The sequence below is a fragment of the Gymnoscopelus microlampas genome (genome assembly GCF_963454915.1).
Source record: "Gymnoscopelus microlampas genome assembly, chromosome: 9".
Lineage (NCBI taxonomy): Eukaryota > Metazoa > Chordata > Actinopteri > Myctophiformes > Myctophidae > Gymnoscopelus > Gymnoscopelus microlampas.
The window spans coordinates 23824827-23850065 of record NC_139946.1 but is presented as its reverse complement, the minus strand read 5'-3'; the positions used below and the strand labels follow the sequence as shown (position 1 = coordinate 23850065).

Below are 25239 nucleotides of genomic sequence, written 5' to 3'. Positions count from 1 at the left end.
GTTATGGTAAAAAGAAAAATCATATCACATAAATATTTGGCGGACCCCCTGTAGTAACTCTGAGGACACCCTAGGGGTCCCGGACCCCCTGTTGAAGACCCCTGCTGTAAACTGGAAAAAAACACACCTTTTCCCCTTTTTTTCAAAAGGGCACTTCTGGTCAAGAGGGCAAAGGGCAGGTGCTCTTGCACCACCTAGAGTCTATCTGTGCACGTCCCTGGTGGTTGATGGTAAAAACAATTGTCCACCAAGCAGACCATAAACTTGAATCACGCTTGACGCTCAGTAGCACAGATTTCATAAGAAACCGGTGCCAGGGTGAGCCCAAAGCGATAGTCAAGCACAGGTTTCACACCAGCAGGCATGGAGAAGGAGAACTTCTGCATGAGGGATACGAAAAAGAGAAAGAGCTCCATCCTGGCCAGGTTCTCACCGAGACATACTCGCTTACCTGGAAGAGAATTTGTCCATCGTTTTCATTATGTTCGATGAAATAAAAAATGAATGATAAATAATAAACTAATAACTAACTCTTATACTATGTACATAGGTTGCATAATCCTGTACTACTGTATACTGCACTACAATAGATCAATGCAATTCTTTGTAATATCGGTGGTTGTAATACATTTTGGTATCTACATCTATATCTACATTTGTCCCTATTATGATACAGATGTGCACACACAAACGCTTGTGAGATGATTCCTTTAAAGTGTGGGTAAACTGCCTTTCCCCCAGTCTCTTACCAGCTGAAAAAGGGATGAAGGAAGCATGTTTCACAAACTTGCCCTCTTCATTTAGAAAGTGTCCAGGGTTAAAAGTCGAGGGCGTCTCCCACTCGTTTTTGTCAAACAACGCCGAGGACAAATTTGGAATTATTTTGACACCCTGTTGGTCACATTACAGTCAAAAGTAATTCACTTACTTAGCGCACAGTGCATGATACATGATGTACAAATATTATTATAAAAGTTCTGGAATTAATGTTCATTAAGGAATTACCTTTGGGACAGTGTAACCTCCCAGTTGTACATCCCTAGTAGTCATATGAGGTAGACTGAGAGGAACTATGTTTCCCATTCTCTGGATCTCATGGATGACAGCGTCAGTATAGGGCATGTTGGCTCTGTCTGCCACGGATGGCTGCCTGGACTGTCCAATCACGCTGTCAATCTCAGCCTGGACCTTTTCTGTGGAACAGCTCAATAAAGGAAGGCACACAAGAACAGACAAAAAACTAGATTGGTTTCACTGAATAAGTACTGTGCATAACAATTTCCACAAGCAACAACTTTCACATGGCTTTCTTTGACCATATTTCTGATGCAACCTGGATTGATTTGTGGATGTTCCCCTTACCCTGAATTTTGGGGTACATGGTCATGTAGAGGAGACCCCAGCGCAGGGTGGTGGAGGTGGTCTCAGACCCAGCCACAAACAAATCCAGTGTACAAGTCACCAGGTTATTCTCATAAAAGGTGGCCTCAGCATCAGCATCACCTTTACTCTGATAGAGGAACAAATATATATTTTAACTTGCACACTGCATGATGCAGAATGTTGTCATGTTACATTAATGACTGCTCTCACAATAGTAACATGTATAATCACAATTAGACAAGAAGCATTCTGAGCAAATCAAAAGGTAGCCTACTTTACAGTAACTATGTAGTCAACCTTTTAGTCTGATTATTTAGCCTTGACAATTGCATGAGTTGTGTGGACAGTAAAGCATAACCGAATCATCGTTGCATTTCAACAGATCTGCATAAAACTACAGATTTACTTAATATGATCCTTTTAGTCCTCCAGTGAATCACATTTCTAAATAGTAAACATGCATTCGTACATACCGGTAAATGTCCTCGCTGTTTGTTGTCATATCAGATTTCTTCCTGTCTACAGTTTCATTACACTGAGGCTCTGACCCTTGAACTCCGCACCTCCGGATGCTTTGTTGATCTAACAATTCAAGCTTATTCTACTGTTGCACTCATTGCAACCTACTCTGGATAAGAGCATCAGGCAAATGTATAAAATGCAATAGAAGTGTTGGGAGAACGAAGGAGGAAAGTGGCGACGTCATCAAATGGAGGGTGCTTTTCTATGCACTGAGGAAAGAACAATTGTCCTACAGTACCTACCTTCTGAATCTCAGTTAGGTAGCAATCGGTGTAGTCTCTGGGATCTGAGGGGTCCCAGTCCTCCTTATGCTTTTCCAGCTCACTTCTCATGAATTCCATCATGTGCCTATAAATTGTCTGGACCGTGTGGTGTGGGCCTGGAACACACTTCATCAGCTTAGGATATGAGTTGTACATCTGCACAGATAAGATAATTGTGAACTTGTTTGTTAGGAAAGATGTAGGCTATAGGTTGCAATCCTACAGTATGTAAAGTGGTACGGTCAGTGTCAGTGTTGTGTGGACGAGAATATGTTTGATAGCCAGTATAGAAGAGGGAGGTTCTGGTGCATCATAATTCACTGATGAGCCATTTGGAGGAATCATGGGCCTAATTTTAATGAAATGATACTTCATAACCCCAGTGTGACATAGCCTACCTATTGTCTCAACCATTTTTACCCTCTGATATCCAAGTCAGGATTCTATATATATAGTATAGGTGCTTATTCTAAACAGCACAATGTATAACATCAGAAGCAATGCATAAATGTCTCATTTCCTATAATATTGAATGGCTGTATTACACAAAAGAAGAAGAAAGAAACATGATTCATGAATGACTTTGCAGTACAGTACCTCTGCCCAAATGGAGCCTTCAATCTGCATAGCTTGGTCCAGCCACTTTAACAGGTTCACAAACTTCTCATCATCGTAGTCAAAGCGATGACCAAAAACCAGGGAGCAGATGATGTTGGAAACAGCATTGTTGATGAGCATGTGGGGATTAAAGGGCCGTCCTGGACAGTTAGACAAGCAATCGTAAGCTGTTTTGGGTTCCATTCCAAATGTCATACTCTTAATATTTAACATACAGTCATTTTTCAAAAATATTTTTCACAATGTTTTTGTATATCCCCAAAACTCAAAATTCATGTACAGGTAATGCCTTGTAGCCTACAGGAGGCATCCTCATATTGTAAACGCAAATTATTTTTGCACACACGTTTTACCTTTATAATCAGCAATTTCGTTGGACAGATATATATTTTCATCCACAATAGCAGATTCCAAGGATTTCTTGCCAACTCCAAGGTATTTGAGAGTGAATAGTGCAAAGCGCCTTTGTTGCTTCCACATGTGTCCATTGGTAATTAAGATGCCTGTTAAAAAACAGAATTAATAAATAATAATACATATTCAGATTTGTTGTCTTTAAACTGATAATGATGCAATACTCGTTTTTCCGGGTACCCCTTGGAACCCCTTCAAGGACCTCTGGGGGTCCCTGGACCCCCAACCACTGACTGCTCTAGACTCCACACGGTGAGTAAGAAATCTACCTTGATTAGGGGAACACTCATCTGAGAGGGGCATCATTGGTCGGTCTGCCAGACTGTCTCCCTGGGTCACCAGAGCTTCTTTCAAGGTCTTTAGTCTATTCACCACTACCATCCATGTGGGGCCCATTCTCAGGCTGTACACGTCTCCATACTTCTCTGACAACTGCAAGCAGACGAATAGACTTTTAGACATAACTATTGATTAAATAATGTCTTAATGCATTAACCTGTTGCTTGATTGTTCTGTTATTGAATTTGGAATGCCTATAGCCAACATCGCCTGAGACTTCTTCAAATCTTTATGTGCGACCCTATTTTTTATAAACAGAACATTTTGTAGAAGTAAGCTTACCTGTGTCAAGTTTTCATGGGCCTTATTGAAGTCAACAGAGAACATATTCCCCACGAATGGCATTGCCAGTGGTCCAGGGGGGAAATTGTTCGGTCGACGGTTCTTGATGTAGTCTGCAAATAATAAAACCACTGCAGAAATGATAAGTAATCCCTGGATATCCAACCAGGACCACAGAGACAGTCCAGCCATATTTTCACTTTGACCATGTAGTTTAAACGTAGTTGTGTATCCGTGTTTACTGGAGAGATTAACTTTTCTACTAAGGTAAAGTTAAGTACACTCCTCTGCCCTTATATGCATATCTGAACTGCAACAGACCAATACAATTGGGCTGTGACTGAGCTTCGACCTGTCCTCATACTGTAGCTCTCAATGTGCTTGAATAACACATTCAGAATAGGTTACTATTTGAGAATTAGTAGTTACTAGTATTTTTAATTCCCTTGACATGCTAAATTTGGCATTATACCTGATATTTGAAATTTGTCAGTAGCCTATTATATGGGCATGTAGACTATGTGGTTAATGGTTAGGCATAAACAAAATGTTTGACTCTAATGCACAAGGCTAATAGAGGATAGAGCAAAATATTTGTGTTTGAGAATTGTGCTCGGTTTCTAAAATGTAACATGATCACAATAAACAAGAAAAATGTGCTCCTCGGAGCACAGGTCTCCGCCAGGGCAGGTAGGTTATTGTGGGCCAGTAATGTTTCATGGCAATCGGATGCTGCGTTCATGATTTGAGGCATTTGGTTCAAGATGAGCCACTCCTGCAAACTTTGGAAGCCAAACTTAGCCAATCAGGATGGAATATGAAAAATCTGAGAGATATGTCTTAATCACATAGAAATAATGTGTAACAATGTGCGTGATGTTTTCACAAAATATGTAGAAGAATTACTAAAAAATGGGTTTAGCAAAAATCGGCCTCCTGGTTCCGCAGGCCATTGTGAGAGATTTGGGGCAGAGGTTTTTACTTCATGGCCTCCAAGGAGTGTGCGTGCAAAGTTTCACGGCGATCTGTCCAGCGGTGCAGGAGATAAGCTGCTCACAGACGGACGGACGGATGGACACACACACACACACACACACACACACACACACACACACACTCGGAAATCAAGTCAAGAAATAATAATGCTATTTATTAATGTAATAATAATATTACAATATAAGATGCATTTAAGGTCCCATTGATAGCATATGAGATTTAGAAGGGTGCCAAAGAACACAGTCACCAATCACCATTGGTTACAGGAAATGTTTATTGTTGTCTATTGAAGGACTTGTCATTGCACATAATCTCTGTTAACGCGGAGTGGCACAGATTTCATAAGAGACCGGTGCCAGGGTGAGCCCACAGAGATAGTCTAGCACAGGTTTCACACCAGCAGGCATGGAGAAGGAGAACCTCTGTATGAGGGAAGTGAAGAAGAGAAAGAGCTCCATCCTGGCCAGGTTCTCCCCAGGACATACCCGCTTACCTAGAAGAGAATAACATAATCAGCTGTCCTATTAGGTGTGCTGCTGACATACAATATAACACAGTAGCGCATTGACAGCTTGTAGATGTAGATCTGCTATTTTCTACTACAGTGAGTATAGCTCACGCTTTAGGAATCAATCGCTCAACATTCTTACCAGCAGAGAAAGGAAGAAATGCAGCACGTCTCACAAACTTTCCCTCCTCATTCAGAAAGCGTCCAGGGTTAAAGGTCATTGGTGTTTCCCACTCGTTCTTGTCAAACAACACGGAAGTCAGATTGGGAATTACTATCACACCCTGTTGATTAGATTACAATAAAAAATCATTCAAAAACACACATACTATATTGTATCATGTATAAATGTTACGAGAGCTTTTGTCGACTTTTGCTTTTTACATTAACATTGAGAATGACCTTCGGGACAGTGTAACCTCCGAGTTGTACATCCCTAGTAGTCATATGAGGTAGACTGAGAGGAACTATATTTCCCATTCTCTGGATTTCATGGATGACAGCGTCAGTATAAGGCAAATTGGCTCGGTCTGCCATGGATGGCTGTCTGGACTGTCCAATCACTCTGTCAATCTCAGCCTGGACCTTTTCTGTTGGACAGGGGAGGATGGTTGGAGTAATGAAGTATACATTTTGCTGAACAGGACAGCAAAGGAAGCAACTGTTTAGGCAAATTATCTAACTTTAAGTGACTTTTAGGTATATTTCAACTGAAAAACATTTCTGTCTGTGTGGTGAAACCTTTTTCAGTATTTTAAGCAATCTTTTTAATAATATTTTTAGTAATAGTTTTGTCCTGTCATTAACTTGAGTGATATGAGTCATAATAGTAGTTATTTTTTAAAGATCATTTTAAACCTTTTATGCTTATTTGGATAGGAAAATGTAGATATACAGGAAACCTACAGCATAGAAAGGGGAGACATGCAAGATGTGAAGGTACTCTTGTCCTCACAACTCACAAGGAGCATATGGTCCGTGCACTAACTAGCTGAGCCCCCATGTTTATTACTTTTAAACTATTCCCAGTGAAAAACAGTGGCAATCAAGCAACACCTGTCTATCTGATTTAAATATGCAGCAAAGATTCGGCTTTAATTTAAAAAAGGAACTGAAGAGACTAGTTCTTTCCTGCAGTAATAATGGCAGTGCTGTGCACAACCTGCCACACAAACGTGTCAATATTAGCCTGTTGATCTTACCCTGAGCTTCAGGGTACTTGGTCATATAGAGGAGCCCCCAGCGCAGGGTGGTGGTAGTGGTCTCAGAGCCAGCCAAAAACAGATCCAGGGTACATATAACCAGGTTGTCCTCATTAAAGGTTGTCTCTGCATCCCCCTTATTCTAAGAATGACAAATAAATGCAATATTAACCATTTAAGCCCTATATTCAAAAGTTTTCTAAAATCTCAAATGTAAATCTAAAATGTACAAGATCACAACGCATTGCATCGCTTCATTGTTACTTTTTTTGTTGCATGTTAGTCAAAGACAAAAAGATGGGGTTGAAAACATAACATCCTTGGTGGAAGTAATAAATGGAAAATGTTGATGATAATTCTAGCTAATTTGCTTTCACAACATGGTTACATATCTTTTATCTTAGAGGGCTCCAGGTTATCAGGGACAGGGTATATTAGGTAAGGCTATGAGTTCAAAGAGAGGACATACATACCAGAAATGCACTTTGTAACCTTTACCCTTAACCTACCTACAGCATGTCACGCAACTGTCCTAGATATTGATTGTGTACTGTACACCAACACAAACATGTGTGAATGGAGCACATACTCATAAAGCAATGGTAGACTGTTTGCAAACTTTTGCATAACTTTTTCATTACGACCTTATTTGAAGCTTTCAGTCACCGTTTGAATCTCAGTCAGGTAGCAGTCGATGTAGTCTCTGGGTTCTGTGGGGTCCCAGTCCTTCTTGTGCTCTTTAATCTCTTCTCTCATTAGCTCCATTGCTTCATCCCAGATGTGTTTGACTGTCTGATGCGGTCCTGGTAAACGTCTCATCAGCATGGGAAAAGAGTTGTAAAGCTGTATGATTGAGTAACATTTACATTTAGTCTGTGTGCCCCTTTTTTTCCACTGAAAATGTATACAGTTAGAAACGTTGCGTCTTGTGCCTCAAGCCGAATTTCTGTAATATAAAAGATAGCGCAGTGAGTTTGAATACAGCGCCTACCTGTGCCCATATGGAACCCTCGATCTGTAACACACGGTCAAATTTCTCCATCAGTTTCATGAACCTCTCATTTCTGTAGTCAAAGCGATGACCAAACACCAGGGAGCAGATGATGTTGGAGACAGCATTGTGGATGATGAAGTGAGGCTTGAATGGATTACCTAAACAATTATTCATTTATTAATTAATTCATTAATTAATTCATCCATTAATTCATCCATTAATTCATTAATTTGTCCATTCATTCATGTATACCTGTTCAACTGTGCCAATTGCACACATCCATATTTATATTTGCAGTGTCAAGTAAGTTTTGGCAACTTGTACACCATCTCCCATGAAAGAAGTCTTTTGATAGTATTTACCTTTTTGGTCAGAATATTCTTTGGCTAAATGTGTAAACTCTTCCAAGATGGCTGGTTCCAGGGACTTCTTACCAACTCCAAAGTATTTGAGCGTGGAAAGAGCAAAACGCCTCTGCTGCTTCCACATGTGTCCATTAGTGGCAACTATACCTGAGGACATCAATTAACAGAATAAACCAGTTCCTGAGAGAATTTGATAAAACGATAGGTCTGAATAATTTAGGACAGATCCATGTAACAACCATGCACCCATTCATTATGCATTCACCATGTGCTTGATTGATGAGCGTGCTGTTCTCACTTACCTCGACTGTGGGCTATGTCGTCCTGGAGGGGAAGTATTGGTCGATCTGCCATGCTGTCTCCATGGGTTACCAGAGCCTCTTTCAGGATCTTAAACCCATTCAGGACCACCATCCATGTCTGACCCATTCTCACACTGTACACATCCCCATATGTTTCTGACAACTGGAAAGAGAAAAGCAGCAATACATTTTGTACATTTATTCTTAATTTTTTGTTTTGTAATCTGTTGTATCCATTTCTATAACTGCTTTGACGGGCTAATAGAATAGAAATGTATTAATTATTAATCCCCGGAGGAAAATTTTAAACCACATCTGCTCTCATTAGCAGAGCACACACAAGGTAATAAATGTAGTAAAACATAAGAAAAACAACATAAAGGTTTAAAATGGCCACAGCCCACAGGCCATTAAACTTAATGGTAATGATGATAAATATGGAGAGGCAGAAAGGGTTTAAGACAAGTGAAGCATGTAAACATTACGTTGTGAAATACAAGCATAATACAAGCATACATTTAAGTAAGTAGCTCAATAACCCCATCATTACACAGTATGGTGGCTGTGGCTCAGTTGTACTCAAAAACATGTCCCACCTGAGTCAGACTCAAATGTATCCTGTTAAAATCAACAGTAAATATGTTGCCCACAAAAGGCAGTGCCCTGGGTCCAGGGGGGAAGCTGCTTGCCCGACGGTTCTTGAAGTAGTCTGCAAATATTAAGAAGGACACAGTGAAGAGGAGGATACTCTGAATATCCCACCAGTGCCACAAAGATGATGTCCCAGGTGCAAGAGAGTCAGAACCCATGTTCATAAACACAAGCTCCTCTGCCCAATTTAAATGTAAAAACAACAACCAACAACTATGTTTTTTTGTCCTTCAGCATGAGAGGAAGGCAAGCTTGATGTTTTGCTGCTGGCACAATCCACGGCAAATCAAACACTAGGTTATTTATCCTGGACCTTGATCTCTTTATTCACGAAAATCATAGGTTGTTGATTTGCCCTTCAGCCTAAAGACAATTACATTTAATGATAGGTGATATAATATTTCCCAGGGTGAAAAGTTCAGATTAAAGATTAATCAGTTTGTAAAGCATGTAATATATTTGGGACATTGAAAAGAAAATTTAAGAAGGAAAAGCAAATCAAGTTGTATACTCTCAACTTATTACAGATTCCAAACACACGATGGCAGTATAGTTTCACATAAGGAAATATTGGTTCCCAAACTTTTTAGCTCGAGACCCAAAAATGTGATGTCTCCCGGTGACCCAAACTAGTGAAAATAGCAGATCTACAAGCTCACAAAACGTCACATTACGACACGTTGTGAGCTTGTGGAGCAGCTATTTTCACTACAATTTAAGGAATTTCTTTGATTTTTGGCATTTTAAAAACATATCTGAATTTGTTTTTAATTCATGACAATTATAGATTCGGGGGGATTATAATTAAAAACAAAATGTAGGAAATTTAAAAAGGGGATATTTACTCGCGACCCATTATAATGTGTCCGCGACCCACACGTGGGTCCCTAACCACTGTTTGGGAAACAGTGCAATAGAAGGCTTGCTGTCGTCCACACCGCGTCAGCTGTTGCTTAGCAACCTTGCAGCAGACTAGCCAATCACAGATGTCTCCGGCTGTGGAAAAGGAAGTTGTTGACCCACAGCTGACAGAAGCGTCCTCTGTAGACTGAGCAGTGTTGACAGCAGGTCACCTAAGGACAAGAGCATCAAAATCATGGGGTTCGAAGACAAGATGATCCTGAACGGAGAGCCTGAAGATGTAAGACGCCTGTCTATATACTGAGCCAGGGTTTAAGTTAACGATGCACTTCATAGATGGACTAGATGACCCATAGACATTAACAACACACAACTAGCTAATGTTAGCTAGGCAACATTAGCTACAGTAGCTAACCTATGCTACATCCGTTAGTAAGCATATTGCTTTGCTATTGTGGTGTGCTTCTGTTTACTCCTTTCACAAACTACTTGGTTTAGTTTAATGTGAGATAATCGTGGTCTTGAATCTTGTAGGTTTAAGATTGCGAATTTATATTTTCAGGAGGAGGAAGAGGAGGAGGAGGAGGAAGAAGCAGACATGGTGGTATGTTCATAAACTATTTACAAATAAAAATATGTTCCCGACACATTAGGAACCCCTTTTACTGCCAGTTTACTATCTTACAGCAAAGTTGATTTGAATCACAAGGTGTTCAGTTCTTAGTACTCGATTAGACAAATATAATTAACTTTATGAATGAATGCAGTGAGTGAACGTCCTGGCAAAGCCAGCAGTATAGGGGTCCCCCTGGTGCTAGGCCAGGATCAGATGGGAGCCAGAGCTCAGAGCATTGTACTGTGTGTGTATAGTACTGTAGGTCAATGTCATTGGGTCAATTTATGCGTGTTTGTCCATACAATCATATTGCAAATGTTCGACTACAAAGGGAACCTTCCATAACCTGGCTGAAACTTTTCAGAACCTGTTAAGTTATGTGATGTTTTTGTTTGTTTCCGTTATAATTAGGAATACAAGAATGGTCGGCACCAAGGTAACCAGAACGCTTGCCCCAAAACCCACTTGCCCCCATTTTTTGTGCAGAACCACTTGCCTCGCTTGGCGCAGAACGCTTGCCCCCAGTGAGGCGGACCACTCAGCCCGCTTGGTGTGAATAGACTACACTTTGGACTTTGGTCGCCAGAAAATACGTGGGTCCGACCATTCCGAGGTCGCCGGATTTGACCCAGGGCGAGTGTTTTGGGGCGAGCGTTCTTGTATTCGGTACCAATACCTACTCGGCACCTACTCGGAACAGTAGGCACCAGGTATTTCTTGGTACCAGAACCTACTCGTCCCCGGGAACAACGCATTCACACTCCCAGGACGGCAAGCGTATGACGTCTCGGGGGTACTGAGACTAACAGGGCGATGATTTACGAATCTGTCCCTTTCGGGACGTAACTTGTAACAGCGCTGAGTCATCTGAAGCAGACTTTGCAACGTTCGCCCTGGCGACTCTCGCCTAACGGCTCGCTTGGTGGTGCCTCTAGTGGCTCAAGTCTGCTTCAGATGACGTGCCTGTCTTTTTTTCTTTTTTGCCTAAGTAGTTCCTAAGTAGTTCCCAACTTAATAATAGGGACTGTAGTCTGTTCTCACCAAGAGGGCCGAGTGTTTCGCCTTGCCGGGCCGAGTGTTCTCGGAACTCTCTGCACCAGCGGGCCGAGTGAAAAAAATAAAATGGTATTGAGTACTAGGTATTGGTGCCAACCGGTTATTGCGACCGTAGGTCGCACTTACTACAGAAAGCTGCTCCAGGTGTCCGTCCGTCACTCCGTCACTCCGTCACACACGTCACACTTTTGCCCTGCTCATATCTCCGCACCCATTGCCCCGATCCATGCCACATTTTGCACACACACTCCTTACCTGCCAAACTACACCCTCCAAGGACCCCCGGAGCTCCAGGGACCCCCAGCTGCCTCGGGGACCCCCAAGTGTAAAAAATGAGCACATGTGGACAAATTACCAAATGACCACCCCAACGGGGCTGCTCACGGGGCATTCCCGGGGACCACCCACTCCTGGTGCTCCAGAACGGATGCAAAAGTGGTGATAGACCACCAAACAAAACTATCCATTGCCCACACAACTAGGAACCAATCGCCGTTACAGCCCTCTTCTGTATACATGTGACCTACGGTCGCTTATCTCCCGATTAGGGAGTCTTACTGGTCATAATTACATCCAAAAACAAATATAGCTCATCTATCGGCGACATGTTGTGAGCTCATAGATCTCGTAGTTCTGGATTCCCATAGTGTTAGTGCTACCTCATGAGCAGGACCAAAATTAGGTTCTGAGAACCTTACCTGAAACCGAGCTGTAGCGTATGGAAACAAATCCACGGCCTGTGAAATGCGTTTCACGGCACGGCAGAGTTCCCTTTTAGTTAGTTTAAGCGAATACACTGCTGGTAATGGTTGAATGATCCATCAAATGACCTTTGCTAAATGTAACTTCCTGTTGTAGGATCCTCTTGAAGGAATGAGGCAGAAGTGTGAAGGGACGCATCATTGTGTCACTTATAAAGAGAAACTAGAGCAGTGTGAGACCAGAGTTGGCTCTCGCTCCGCAACCACAGAGGACTGCACCGAGGAGCTCTTTGACTTCCTTCATGCTCGGGACCACTGTGTACGTATGATATCTGCCTTATAGCAAGGACCACTGTGTATATATCTGCCTTAATGTTCAGTATCACAACGAGTATCAGCTGATACTGACACGATACTCCTACTAAGGTCTTTAATACGTTTTTGCTAGTGATTCTGCCACCTCTCCAGACACAATGCATACAGTATAGTGTATTTTGCTGTTTGCCTTTTCCCTCCTTTAGCTAAAAATAACTCCACAGCTTTACATATGACGATTGCAGGCAGCTCTCACTTATATGCTACACTAAGAGGAGGAGGGGGGGGGGGGGGGGGGTAGCACTTTTTTGAACAGGTGACTGCCAAGTATTCACCTTTATGAATCCTTTGCTTTCAAACTGCCAAGGTCTTATTATTTCTTTAACTAGAGATGCAACTCTGCTTCAGCATAATATTGCAATAAGGATTTGCACTAAATAAGCTTATTAGAGGAAAGTACTGGAGCACAAGGATGTTCCAATAAATATAATTTATTTGGTACAAATGTTCTTTAACAATAAGAACATTTATTTTCACTTGTTTATGTAAACTTAATAGTAGGGCCAATTTATTTTCATGATTATTTATTCTTGTGAATATTTAATCAACCCCAAGTATTATCACAGACAACGAAAAATAATCCAACTGTGGTTACTTGCCATCTTTGAGCTATAGAAATAATGACAGAGCAGTAGTAGATGAATCCAGGTGATTTTGCAGATTAATTTCTTTTCCAAAAGTCTATCTATAAATTATGCTGTGAGTTTTAGAATCTTTCATAATTTTGATTTAAGCTTACATTAATTATTTCCCCCACAAAATGTCACATTGATGCATTGCAACTTTATCAATAATGTTGGATTTGAACCCCAGTGGATTTTTTTTGAGAACCGATATTAATATATTACTTTATTATCTTTACCTTTCCTTCTAGGTGTCAGACAAGCTCTTCCATTCTGTCAAATGAAGTCCTTACTGGTCTGCAGTGATGGCAGTTGATTCAATATATTGTTCTTCAAGTGATGAAATCTGACAATTATGTGGTTTTAAGAAAGATCTGGCTGCGGATCGGATCTAGTGTATGATACAAGTGCACACTGTATTTGTCCATGTGAATAAATTGTACATTAAGTATTGAAAAACGATTTGTTTGTGTGAGCATTTAAATAAACTGGACAATGTTCTTCAAATTCATATACCAAAAAATGCTGGGATAAGGATGTAATGCTCTATTAAGTCGTCATGCAGCAGATACATGACAAGTGACATTTCTTGTTAGAATAAGTGTTGAATAGCTCCATATTCTGATAGTACTCAGTGATAAAGAATGTTTGTTCAGTAACAGTACCTGTCCTATCTCTTCAGCTCATTTGTAAGCAGAAAATGCATTTTCAGGTCGGTATACCTATTTTATCCAACCAGGAGAGCGAACTCGCACAGGATACAGATTAAACAAGTAAAATTGGAAGTGATGATGCAAAGAAATGTGCAGACGAAATTGGAACACAAATGGGTACTCTTTCTTGATTGGCAACCCACCTGAAAATGTATTTTCTGTTTATTAAAGAGCTAGAGAGAAGGGGATACCCCTGTTACTGAACAAACACTACAGCAATGATTACTATCAGAAGTGTGTTAACCTTTTAACTAAAAATATCACTAACCCTACCTTTAACCTCCTGCATGTTAGAGAATACACAGTAAAGACCTGATTGAGTGTAGATTTCAGTCAGGAATTGGCTATGATTGAGTATAACATACAGTAGATTAGACATTGTGGGCAGGATAGTGGTGCACATCCTGTCTCTTAGCTTTTATCTTCGGTATTTGAGATGAAATAATTGTCATTAAAGTGGAAAGTGAAATAGTTTATTTTTTCAGCATCTGTTGCACTACAAGTGCGTCCCCTTGTGGTCAATTATATGCCGGATGTCAGAACGGAAGAAACATCAGCTTCTCGCTCCGACCAATAACACAAACACGGTGTTTGTTTGTTGTGATTTAAAAAGCATTTTTTTGTTTAGTTAGGCATTAGTTCAGTGCGGTTTTAATTGATGATTGTTACTTAACTATTTAGTTATATAAATAAAACGTATGTGGACATGAACATAGATATGGATATGAAGCTTGCTTCGTAAAAACAGCTGATCAGGGCGGGGCGGGGCGTTCCGTGCTTACACTTCCTGTTAAGTAGCAAGGCTCTGTAAAGAAGGAAAGCTCTAATCGCCACGTTCAAGCCACTGTGACCGTGAGTGAGTGACCTTTGTCAAACAACCGGCCCAGGAAAATATTACACGTATCACACTTTTGTCCCCCCGATGTGCACACATCGGGGGGACTTGTTTCTTGAGAATCTAAGGGCACACATACGTTTCTGACTGGACTCAGTCTCACGATCAAACTTCCGGCTCCAGTTTTCTGCTCCAGTTTGTTCATACTCCTTGGTAACTAGCAGTGTTGCCATATTTTGTGAGAGAAATAAGCAACCAGGTCTAGGAAAACAAGCCCAATTGAAGCAACTAGGCCACATGAGCGCTTTAGTTTAAATCTACCGGCATCGGCTATTTGAAACCAGCCGATCTACAAGCTCACAACTCGCCGCTTGTAGATCTGCTATTTTCAATAACTCTTGCAATAAAATGTGGAATATTTTCTTTGAAACTTTAACGACACAAATGCTCCCTGGCACAAAACATTTTCATGAAAATATGTGAGAACCACTGGTTTAAATAATTAAATTTGGAAGCAAGCCTGTAAGTAATTACACTTTAGCAACATGCCCAAAAACGCAACCTGCAACTACCAATATTTACAAGCAACTTTACAGAAAAAGAAGCCCAAAGTCGCTTATAATAAGCTGACATGGCAACACTGGTAACTAGTACCAATACAATAGTCCCCATGGTCACCATAATGCTTTGTAACGCACAGCAGGCAGTGTAGCGGGCAGAACGAAATTGTTCAGTGACTTCAGTCCATCATCTGGTTCGAAAAGCACACAGATCGAAGAAGACATCTGTAAAGAAAAAAGAACAAGCAAACTGCTCTTGCTAGCCTCTTCAGCTAATCTGTTGGGACATAGAAGAGAGTTCTTCTTACAATGGAAAGGCTAAACCAACTTTTTGAAGCGGAGACTTTAAACTGGAAAGCCGTTGTGACGGCGGCAGCGTGTGGGACAGGTGCGCTGCTCATTATGATCAGATATTTCTGCCAAAATCGAGCGACAGATAAGATACAGAAAGCAAGAAACCGGAGGGCTGCTACAGTGAGACAGGCGGAGGAGGCTGTCCGTCAGTACAGAGAGAAGGTGAGGCTCATTGTTTTTGTCAGGATAAATCAGTGGTCCTTGGCTTGATATTTTCATGTTAAGGACCCCCAACATTGATACTGTATATGTAGCTATTTGGCCAAAGACCCACATCTGAAAATATGTTGTGCCAAGATAAGAATAAGAAGATTTGTGTCAAGAACCCCCATAAAACATGTTCAACATTAGTCCAAGCTTTTAACAAATTTCATTCAATTTTTTTCAAATAGCAAATCTACAAGCTCATGATGTGTCACATCACTAGGCATTGTGGCCTTGTAGATCAGAGATGTTTGAATCGCTGAAGCATGGTTACATTGGTAAAACAGATCTGATGCTATATAAACCAAATTTGAAACCCCCTCAAGGACCCCTGGGGGTCCACCGTCCCCCGAACCCACTTTGAGAACCACTGCTCTTAATAGCCTAACTTGTCTCCAAGCATCCCAGGACAGACAGCGCTCTCATCCGCTCTCTGTCCCTGTTGGAGTTGACCAAGCGCCTGAAGGAAGAATCTCTGAGCCCCAGTGATGTGTTGCACTCCTACATGGAGAAGGTAAAGATGTTGTCAAGATTCTTTTTTTTATCTCTTTCACCCCAATCTACACTTTTAAGTCATCTGTGTTAATGAATGAAACTCAAGAGTGTACACACGGACCATTTGGTTCCATTTGTACACTTCCAGACCAAAACGTTTCCATTTGATTTACTCAACTCCACCACACTCGGAGTACAAAACAAAAGCAATTTAAAGGTATGGGATTACACAAGAACTTTGACCTCAAGTGTTACTGCTGCAAGTCAATGGAAAACAATACACGTTGTCAATCTGGCCCTTATGTCAGTGTATTATTCACTACCATATGATAATGGGTCACCCATTCAACCCATATGTTAAAAACAAGAAAAAAACAATGTCTGGCTGCTGAATCTGTCTTGAGAGCCTTCCATAAAAGTTTGTCTTGGTGTGAAAAGCCTGTGTGTACTAACTGCCCTGTGCCCTCAGGCGTTGGAGGTAAACAACAGGCTGAACTGCTGTACTGAGGTTTTGCTGGAGAGCTTTGACCAGCTGAAAGCTGTGAGCACCTGTAAAGAAGGGCTACTCTATGGAGTCCCTGTCAGCATCAAGGAAAACATTGGATACAAGGTAAATTTGTGCAGAAACGTGGGGCTGAAACTACTGAACGTTTATCAATCACAATTTTGATAATAATTGATTTATCGTTTGTCGATTACAACTGTGGGTTCAATGAAGCATGGCAACTTTTCTCAATATAATTACTTTTATTTGCAGTGATCAGCTAACAAACCACCAAACCAGCTCAGAGGTTAATGACAGAATGCCACCACTAATAGGCAGTCACTAATTATTTTTGATACTCTTCTCTTTCAGAGAGGTGTAATAAACATTGGTACCTGTTCTTTAAGACCATTGTTAGAATGCATCCTCCTTATGGTGTTTACTCACTGTTGAAATAAAGCTCTGGCCCTTATCTGACCCACCCGGGTGACTTATTAATGCTTAAGATCCCTTGTGCTCAGAAAGAACTAGGTAAATCAGCATTCTCTACACAGTAAAAATGTTAATCCCAACTGTTAATTTATCCATTGTACACCAAGAGTTGAATTAACACTCAAGATTTTACAGTATATGTTTCCACAGCTGTGTATGTGAATGTTTCATCCAATTTGAGGTTTCATCCTTTTTTTACTTGTTTCTTTTGCTCCTAGGGCCATGACTCTTCATGTGGTGTGATCTGTAAATTGGGCCAGCCTGCACCAGAGGACAGTGTGATTGTTCAAGTGTTGAAAAAACAAGGAGCTATTCCCTTTGTGAAGACCAATATACCTCAAGGCCTTTTAAAGTAATTCACTAATTTATCAGATATTAACAGTTAAGTCTTTGTTTTAGGCATGGAGTTTTTATTGTATTTTTCACGATTATGTCATTATTTTGTGTAGCCATCAAGCCATCAGAGTGTCCACAATAGTGTAACATCACCTGAGTAATGACCCATATCATTTAGTTTAAATATGCGTGTCCCTCTCCTTGCCCCATTTAAAGTTATGACTGCAGCAACCCCATCTTTGGACAGACTCTCAACCCTCACAACATTCAGAAGACCAGCGGAGGATCGTCTGGTGGGGAGGGGTCTCTCATCGGGGCTGGAGGTTCTGTGCTAGGTATAGGCACTGACATAGGGGGCAGTATTCGTATTCCCTCTGCATTCTGTGGGATCTGTGGATTCAAGTCAACATCTAAGCGGCTGAGGTAGGCATCATGGTCGTTAAAGTGGCGGTATGCTTCATAGTCCAAATATAACTAGATGACACACAATAATGTCACAAGTAATTTACTTGACTCTTACAATTTCTTCAGATGAGATGTGTCTTTGACACTGGTGGCTTTAAAGCGCAATAAAAGTTTGGTATATGTTTGTGATGTGGAATTACCTTGCCATCATGTAACTCCAAATATTGGCAAGATATCTTCAACCGTTGCTCTGTAGACTAAAAGGGGATGATTCAATAATATATTATTCACATTGACTTATATTGCATGGTGAAACAGGCCTCAAAGTCACACTTAACCCATTAAGACCTGACGCCGATTCTACAAATGTCTTCTAAATCCTAACCGTTCTCCGAAAAACACATGTTGCTATATCAGTGGTTCTCAAACGTTTTCATGTCAAGGACTCCCAAAATGATATGTATTTGGCTGCGGACCCCCATCTCAAAATATGTTGTTCCAGGGATATCCAAAAGCAAAAATTTTGGTTTAAAACAAATGTACACGATTTTTCAAAAATAGCAGATCTACAAGCTCATAGCGTGTTACAAGCTCATAGCGCAGCACGAAGTGACGCGCTATGAGCTTGTATCAGCTATTTTTGAAACACACAAATGGACATCAAAAAAGTGGATTCTGTCAATGTATAAAATCACAAAGCATTTTTTTGGAAATAATATGAAGATCTGAAAGGTATGCTCCCTGATCCACTGTGTTTGTTATTGTGCGTGTTAAAATTACGATGGTACCATTACTTACCGTTATCATTTTAGATGAAGATCATGAATTTTCTTCAGGTTCAGATTTTGTAATTTCATATAGTTCCTTTGTACACTAAAATTGCGACTTGAGATCTGTTTCCCAGTACTCGTTAAAAAATGATTGTGTTTTATTTGTCTCGTCAGTCCACTAGGCTTGGCCTCCTGCTGCCTGGGACAAAAGTCAGGTATGAAGAATATTGCCTCATCAGTGCACATGACTTATACAATCAGTGCATAACACAACCATTAAAACAATTCTGTCTTTGATTTTGCTTCAGTGCTTTCATCTGCTGGGCCCATGGCCAGAGATGTGGACAGCTTGGCTCTGTGTATGCAGGCACTGCTGTCTGAACACATGTTTACCCTGGATCCAACTGTCCCGCCAATTCCTTTTAACATGCAGGTTTGTTGACTGTCCTATGAATTTAACAGAGGTGTTTTACAGCAGTATGGGGGCATACAGGTCATCGGTTATGTCCATGTTATATCTAAATACGATTAATAGTTAACTTTGTTTCTCCAGTTCTACTTTGAAAGAAGAGTGTATGAATGGAACCAAATCCGTACAGGTCCATTTATTTAAATTAACCCTGATGCTGCATTCAGTGGAGACACAGCAACAGGCTACAAGTCAGTTTCAATGGAAGCCAGAGAATTTAAGCTACAAACTGATACCAAACACTTTGTAGCCACATACTGCGTTACAATTTGACAAATTTAGCTTGTCTTAGCGTTTCTCAGAGCTCCAATGACACAGTGAAGTCAATCATATGTTTTTGTTTCACCATTTCCACTCCCCTTCTCTCTCCTGCTCCGTTCCATAAAAGGAAGAAAAACATTAACCACTTCCCTGGGCTATTTAACCCTACCCTCATTTTACAAAGCGTGGCTTGAGCAACACTGCAAAGTGACTCTGCAGCAATCTAGACTGGCCACACTGGGCCGTTTTGTATCCTTTGACGTCGCTAGTGTAAACACAGCATGAGGCTTTCATTGTGCAGTGTCTAACATCAGACAGGAAATATGTAGCTACACAACTAATGACCAAACTGTAAGATTATATTAATTCCATGAGTACTGTATTTTATTTACTGTGGGTGTTCCTTTTTTTAATATGAATTCAGTTGTGAATTGTCTATTGTGTTAATTTAACTTTCACACAATACCCTGACATTCCTCAATGGATATAAAAATGAAGCTTTTTGCCCATGTCTGTAGGTATATCAGAGTTCCAAACCACTGAGGATTGGTTACTATGAGAACGATGGCTACCTGCAGCCATCTCCAAGCATGGCTCGAGCCTTCAGGGAGGTGAAAGCTATGTTGGAGAGAGCAGGACACACTGTAAGTCGTGCACAGTTGCATTGCCATAAGCCTGATAGTGCTAATTAGTCACCTCACCTGCTTTTCATGATGACCTGTATGTCTCTTTTTCTGTCTCTTTTTCTTTCGTATTTATTTAGTTGGTGCCCTATTCTCCACCAAAGATCAGATATGCCATGCATGAACTGGTTGTGAAAGGTATCCTAGGAGATGGAGCTACCACTCTGCTTAGCAACTTGTGAGTTTTAACCTTTTTTTACACAGTTTTAACACAAATGTATTTTTCTCCAAACAAGGAAAACGTTGTTTTCAAGGAACAAGGAAAAAGTGTTTAAAACCAGATGTATCTTTTAAACAGAGCTGCTACCAACTATTATTAAGTTATTGATTAATCTAACTATTATTGTATTGATTCATAAATGTATTTAAATGATTCATTCATATTTTTAATGAAGAGCGACTTCCTGTTTGCTTGCCATACCCGGGAAATCTTTCCATTATTGAACACCAATACAATCTACAAGTCACTAGGGCATTCACGAATAGTGATTTTTAGCATTCGAATTGATCCTGATTTTTCAGGAAGGAAGGGCCAGTGGACCCCTGCCTTACCGCACAGACTTTACCATACAGTCTACCAATATCAGTGAAAAAAGTCCTCTCCGTCCTCCTCAAGCCTGTGGTGAGTGATCCTTTGTTCTGCAAGAGGTAGATACAGTATTCAGAGTCTACTGAGAAACCATATTTTACTGACACCAAGAGGTGTGGTATATATTGTGCAGTATATAACCCTACTCAGTTTTTATGGTTTTTCGGAATGATGGTTAAAGTACAATGTCGTAGTTCTTCTGCGTATAATGACTGTTGAAGTATTTTTTCATGTTATGTCTCTCTCCTAGTATCCTCGTATGGCTGAGTCCTTAAGTGCCATCTGTGGAGTCAGGTGAGGAAAATCTAGAAATGATTTGGACAATTGGCTCATCATCTTTGTGTGTAAAATCTAATGACTTAGCTGGTTAACATTTAACCTTTTCCCCTTCTGCTTACAGCTCTGTTCAAGATCTGTGGAAACAACATGCTGATGTTGAGGTAGTGACTAACTTGAGGACGTTTTTTTTTTTGTGTGTGTGTGTGTTTAACCACTTGAACCCCAGCATCCATATTCTGCGGGGACTATTAGACAAAAATAGCCGATCTACAGCTCACAGCGCATTGCGACACGTTGTGAGCTTGTAGATCGGCTACTTGGGGAAAAAGTGGTACAGGTACAGAGCCAACTCGGGTCAAGTTTACTAAGTCAAGAAGATTTAAGTGGTTAAACAGTTATGCTGAAATGTAGCCCTCTATGTTTTCATGGACAGGACTACATCCATGAGACTATTGCTGAGTGGCGGCGCTGTGAGATGGACGTGTTGCTGTGTCCCATGCTGGGCCCAGCCTTTAACTTCTTCTACTGTGGCAAGCTTACCTGTACGCTGCACAATTCTGCCTCCAAATAGGGCTGCAACTATCCATTATCCTCTTAGCGATTATTATATTGATGACTTTTTCTAAATAATCGAGAAGCATGTTTCTTTTGGATAATGTTTGAAATAAATTGTATCAACGAATAGACGCAAAAAACGTTGAATAGATTTTTTTAATACATCGATTAGTCTGATGTAACCACTTAAACCTTATTTTGTGCAACGGTGTTGCTTGCTGCTATTTTGGAATATCGATTATTTTGTTAAAGCTATTATTCTTTATAATCAATTAAAACGATTAGTTTGGTTACTGTTGCTGCCTATGACATATTCCTTTTCCTTCTCGACTGTCACTCTGTACCACCAGGTGCACTCTCATACACAATTCTCTACAATCTCCTCAACTTCCCTGTGGGTGTTGTACCCGTCACCACAGTGACAGCAGATGACGAAGAGGAGCTCAAACGCTACACAGGCAATTTTCGGGACGTCTGGGACACGTTTTTTAGAAAGGTAAAAAAGAAAAGAAATGGACACATCTGTTCAACACATTCTAGGACAAGCGAAACAGTCATAACTGATTTATGGGCATCCGTGTGGCGCAGGGGTAAAGATCCTGCCCACCACCATCGAGACTAGCGGTTTGAATCCTCCATGGTGCATCCGGCTTGGCCGGGTGTTCCAACGAACACAATTGGCTGTGTTCACTGGTGATTAGGCCGGTCTCTTTTGCTGCTCTAGCGACTCTAACAGGTTGGTCGGGGTACCTGCTCAGCATCAGGCAGAGCTGAGAGGGATAGCATGTTTCTCTGCATGTGTTACACCCTCCTGGTGAAACTCCTCACTGTCAGGTAAAAAAGATGTGAGTGGTGGCAGCAGTAGGGGTCAGCAGTGACAGGGCCTCCACGGAAACATGGGAATTGGCATAATTGCTACATTGGGAGAAAAAATAAAATGTGTTGTTTGTTACTTTTGGAATGAAGCCCTTAACTCATTCACTGCCAGACTTATTGCTGGCCGCGTTTGCCCACTGCCAGAGATTTTTCATTGGGTCAAAAAAAAAAACTTTTTTTTTTGGAAAAATGTATAATTACGTTTTTTACGTCTGTGGCAGGGTTGGTAAACGGGAATAATTACGTTTATTACGTCAGTGGCAGTGGATGAGTTAAGTTAGGTTGTGCTATATTAGGTGCAATTTCTCTTTAACTCTTTTCCTGCCATTGACAAGATTTCTCGTTTTTCTCCGCATGGCTCAGCCAGCCGTCGACGAGATTGGACGAGATTTTTTTTGGGGAAAAAATATATATTTTTTTGCTCTTTCAATTTTTTGTTTATCACAAAGGAAGGAGGAGATAACGCGATGCGAAGATTTTCTGCTCCATTCACTTCAATGTTAAAAAATAAACGGAGACAAAATTCACATTTTACCTATTTTTGCAATGTTATTCTATGGCAGGGAAGTGGGTAGATTGTGTATATACTCTGGCAGTTAAAGAGTTAATACCAAGACTTTCCTTAAGTATTAAAATGTTCAGATTCAACTTGATTGAAATTGAAAACTGTCTGGGGGAAAGTCAACATGATGGCCAGGAGGTGAAGTTTGTAGCCTGGAGAGTGATTGCAAGATGATGGGTGACTGACTGACTCCTGTGTTTGTGTGCAGGCGGTGACTGGAGGTGAGGGGCTGCCTGTAGCCATACAGTGTGTTGCCCTGCCGTGGCAAGATGAGCTCTGCCTGCGCTTTATGAAGGAGGTGGAACAGCTGGTCAAACAGAATAGAGAGTGAGCAGTGTTGGGTAAAGTTTACTGCCACCAAGTCTTTTTTTTTTGTCATTTATTTGTTTATTAGGGAGGGACACCTTTAATGAACAATACATATAATGCACTGTAAATGCACAGAATTTAGCAAAAGATGCACATTTTCAAGGTGAAAAAGAACAGTAGTCAGTTTGAGACCATGAAAATCTTTTTATACATGGTCGCATGATTGGTGTTCTAGTAACACATTATTGAGTGGTGCCAACCACTCCTACACTTGACTGTGTGTGTGTGTGTGTCCGTTGGTCCGTCCGTCCGTATGTTTGAGCACGGCCTCAACAGCTGAAGCTGATTGCAGCTCAAACATGCAACACATGCACCACATAAACACACACACACACACACACACACACACACACACACACACACACACACACACTAAAATGACCGATCTACAATTTGAGTAAACGTACTTTAAGTACATAAATGTAACTTAAGTGAGTAAAAGTATTTAAAAGTCAATAAATTGAGTAAAAATACTTAAATTGCACTGGCATACAGTCCGAAAGTGGTGTGTCGGCACTGCACCTCACATTTGATGAATTCAACCATAATTTGATTATATTGAATTTGCTTATTCAATATATTTTTCATTATATTGAATAATGATCGTAAAACTAATACATTGTATCATATCCACACTGTTATACTTGCACATCCAGTATGGGAAGAGAAAGTTTGCATCTCCATTGGTGGACGTGCTTTTACTGTGCCTTAACAATTTAAATACATGTGTAGGAGCTAAAATATATTTGTGCCTGTGTTTTATTTCTTTTTAGTTTTCCCACACTTTGTTTTGATTGTCTTAATTGATTGATTTGTTTGTGTTTTGTTTTGTGTCGTGTTTGCAACAGTGTATCTGATGCTGCTGTGAATAAAATGTGAGCATTATCAAAGTGAGTTGTGAGTCCCCTTCTTGATTCTGCTGTTTTGCAGTTTGGCTAAGCACCAAAGATGGAGGATGTGTGTTATTTTTGTCTTTTAATTGAGAGTGTACATATGGACCCAAATGGACCCTTATGGTTCAATGGAATCAGGTGAGTATAATCTAGAAAGTGTTGTACAATTTGCACACCATTTTGTATCGTATCTCAAATGGCGTTGGTAACATTTTTAACATTTTTAACATATTTATTTTCTATCTCACCTTTACTCAGTACCACCTGGTGCCCTTTTCTAAAATCTCCTCTACTTGCCTGTCTGAGTTGTACCTGTCACAACACTGATGGCAAACAATGTTATACGGGCAATTTTTGTAACCTTTGGGGCAAGCTCTTTAAAAAATGTAAGAACGTTTCAGCTGGCCTGGTGGAGATACTAGATATACGCTCCTCCTTTTTTTAAATCTTGGAGTTCTTTTCATGGTGTGGCATGTACAGGCCGAGCAGTCTCTGTGTGTGTGTGTGTGTGTGTGTGTGTGTGTGTGTGTGTGTCTGGTAATCTTGTGAACCACTTGACCAATCAACGTCATTTTTCTTTTGCCTGCTGCCAGAAGGCCAACAAAGTAAATGCTTAAATATTTTTCACATTTTGTGAATTCATAATCTCAGATCCACCAATCCACAGAATCACTGATCAGTTTTGCTATGTAGCCGTGTGGAACTCAGATATTCAGGCCCAAGGGGAGAGTATGTTTTCGCCCCTGTGTGTGTTTCTTTGTCCACGGCTAATCTCGCAAACCACCTAACCAATCAGCACCAAAGCTGCCAAGGAAGTATCTCCTTTTTTTCCACATCAAATATTTTTTCTCATTATTACACCATTTTGGAACTTTTATACTGGAAACAATGGAGCTTGGATTGAAACTTTGCCCAAAATTGGAAATGACTGATGCCATAGTGCAGATGCTTTAGATCAGTGGTTCTCAAACTGTGGGTCAGGAC

The 25239-nt window shown here is 40.6% G+C and overlaps 3 protein-coding genes across 4 annotated transcripts; 2 read left to right on the top strand and 1 right to left on the bottom strand.

Moving 5' to 3' along the window:
- Positions 1-269: 269 nt before the first annotated feature.
- Positions 270-8997, bottom strand: LOC311051465 (cytochrome P450 2J6-like; the record flags this gene model as incomplete). The annotated part of the gene is made up of 16 exons (XM_084066034.1): positions 270-451; positions 750-891; positions 1006-1193; positions 1363-1510; positions 2148-2324; positions 2766-2926; positions 3470-3632; positions 5168-5310; positions 5468-5609; positions 5728-5915; positions 6528-6669; positions 7194-7370; positions 7519-7679; positions 7884-8033; positions 8189-8351; positions 8785-8997. 16 exons carry the CDS (start codon positions 8995-8997, stop codon positions 270-272), a joined length of 2640 nt encoding a protein of 879 aa, XP_083922160.1.
- An 862-nt stretch (positions 8998-9859) lies between these two features.
- Positions 9860-13571, top strand: uqcrh (ubiquinol-cytochrome c reductase hinge protein). Its single transcript, XM_084066971.1, has 4 exons — positions 9860-9980; positions 10263-10304; positions 12231-12392; positions 13323-13571. The coding sequence occupies exons 1-4, from the start codon at positions 9936-9938 to the stop codon at positions 13353-13355; spliced, it is 282 nt and encodes a 93-aa protein (XP_083923097.1). The 5' UTR covers positions 9860-9935; the 3' UTR covers positions 13356-13571.
- A 1726-nt stretch (positions 13572-15297) lies between these two features.
- On the top strand, positions 15298-24246 carry LOC311051884 (fatty-acid amide hydrolase 1-like). Of its 2 annotated transcripts, none has more exons than XM_084066589.1 (15): positions 15298-15695; positions 16138-16251; positions 16702-16842; positions 17427-17560; positions 17761-17967; positions 18894-18934; positions 19028-19152; positions 19968-20093; positions 20213-20310; positions 20655-20754; positions 20972-21015; positions 21122-21161; positions 21434-21542; positions 21906-22051; positions 23202-24246. In XM_084066589.1, the coding sequence occupies exons 1-15, from the start codon at positions 15489-15491 to the stop codon at positions 23322-23324; spliced, it is 1755 nt and encodes a 584-aa protein (XP_083922715.1). In that variant the 5' UTR covers positions 15298-15488; the 3' UTR covers positions 23325-24246. The 2 variants fall into 2 exon arrangements, with proteins under 2 accessions (XP_083922715.1, XP_083922716.1); XM_084066590.1 differs by having other exon boundaries at positions 15570-15695; positions 16146-16251.
- Positions 24247-25239: the final 993 nt, after the last annotated feature.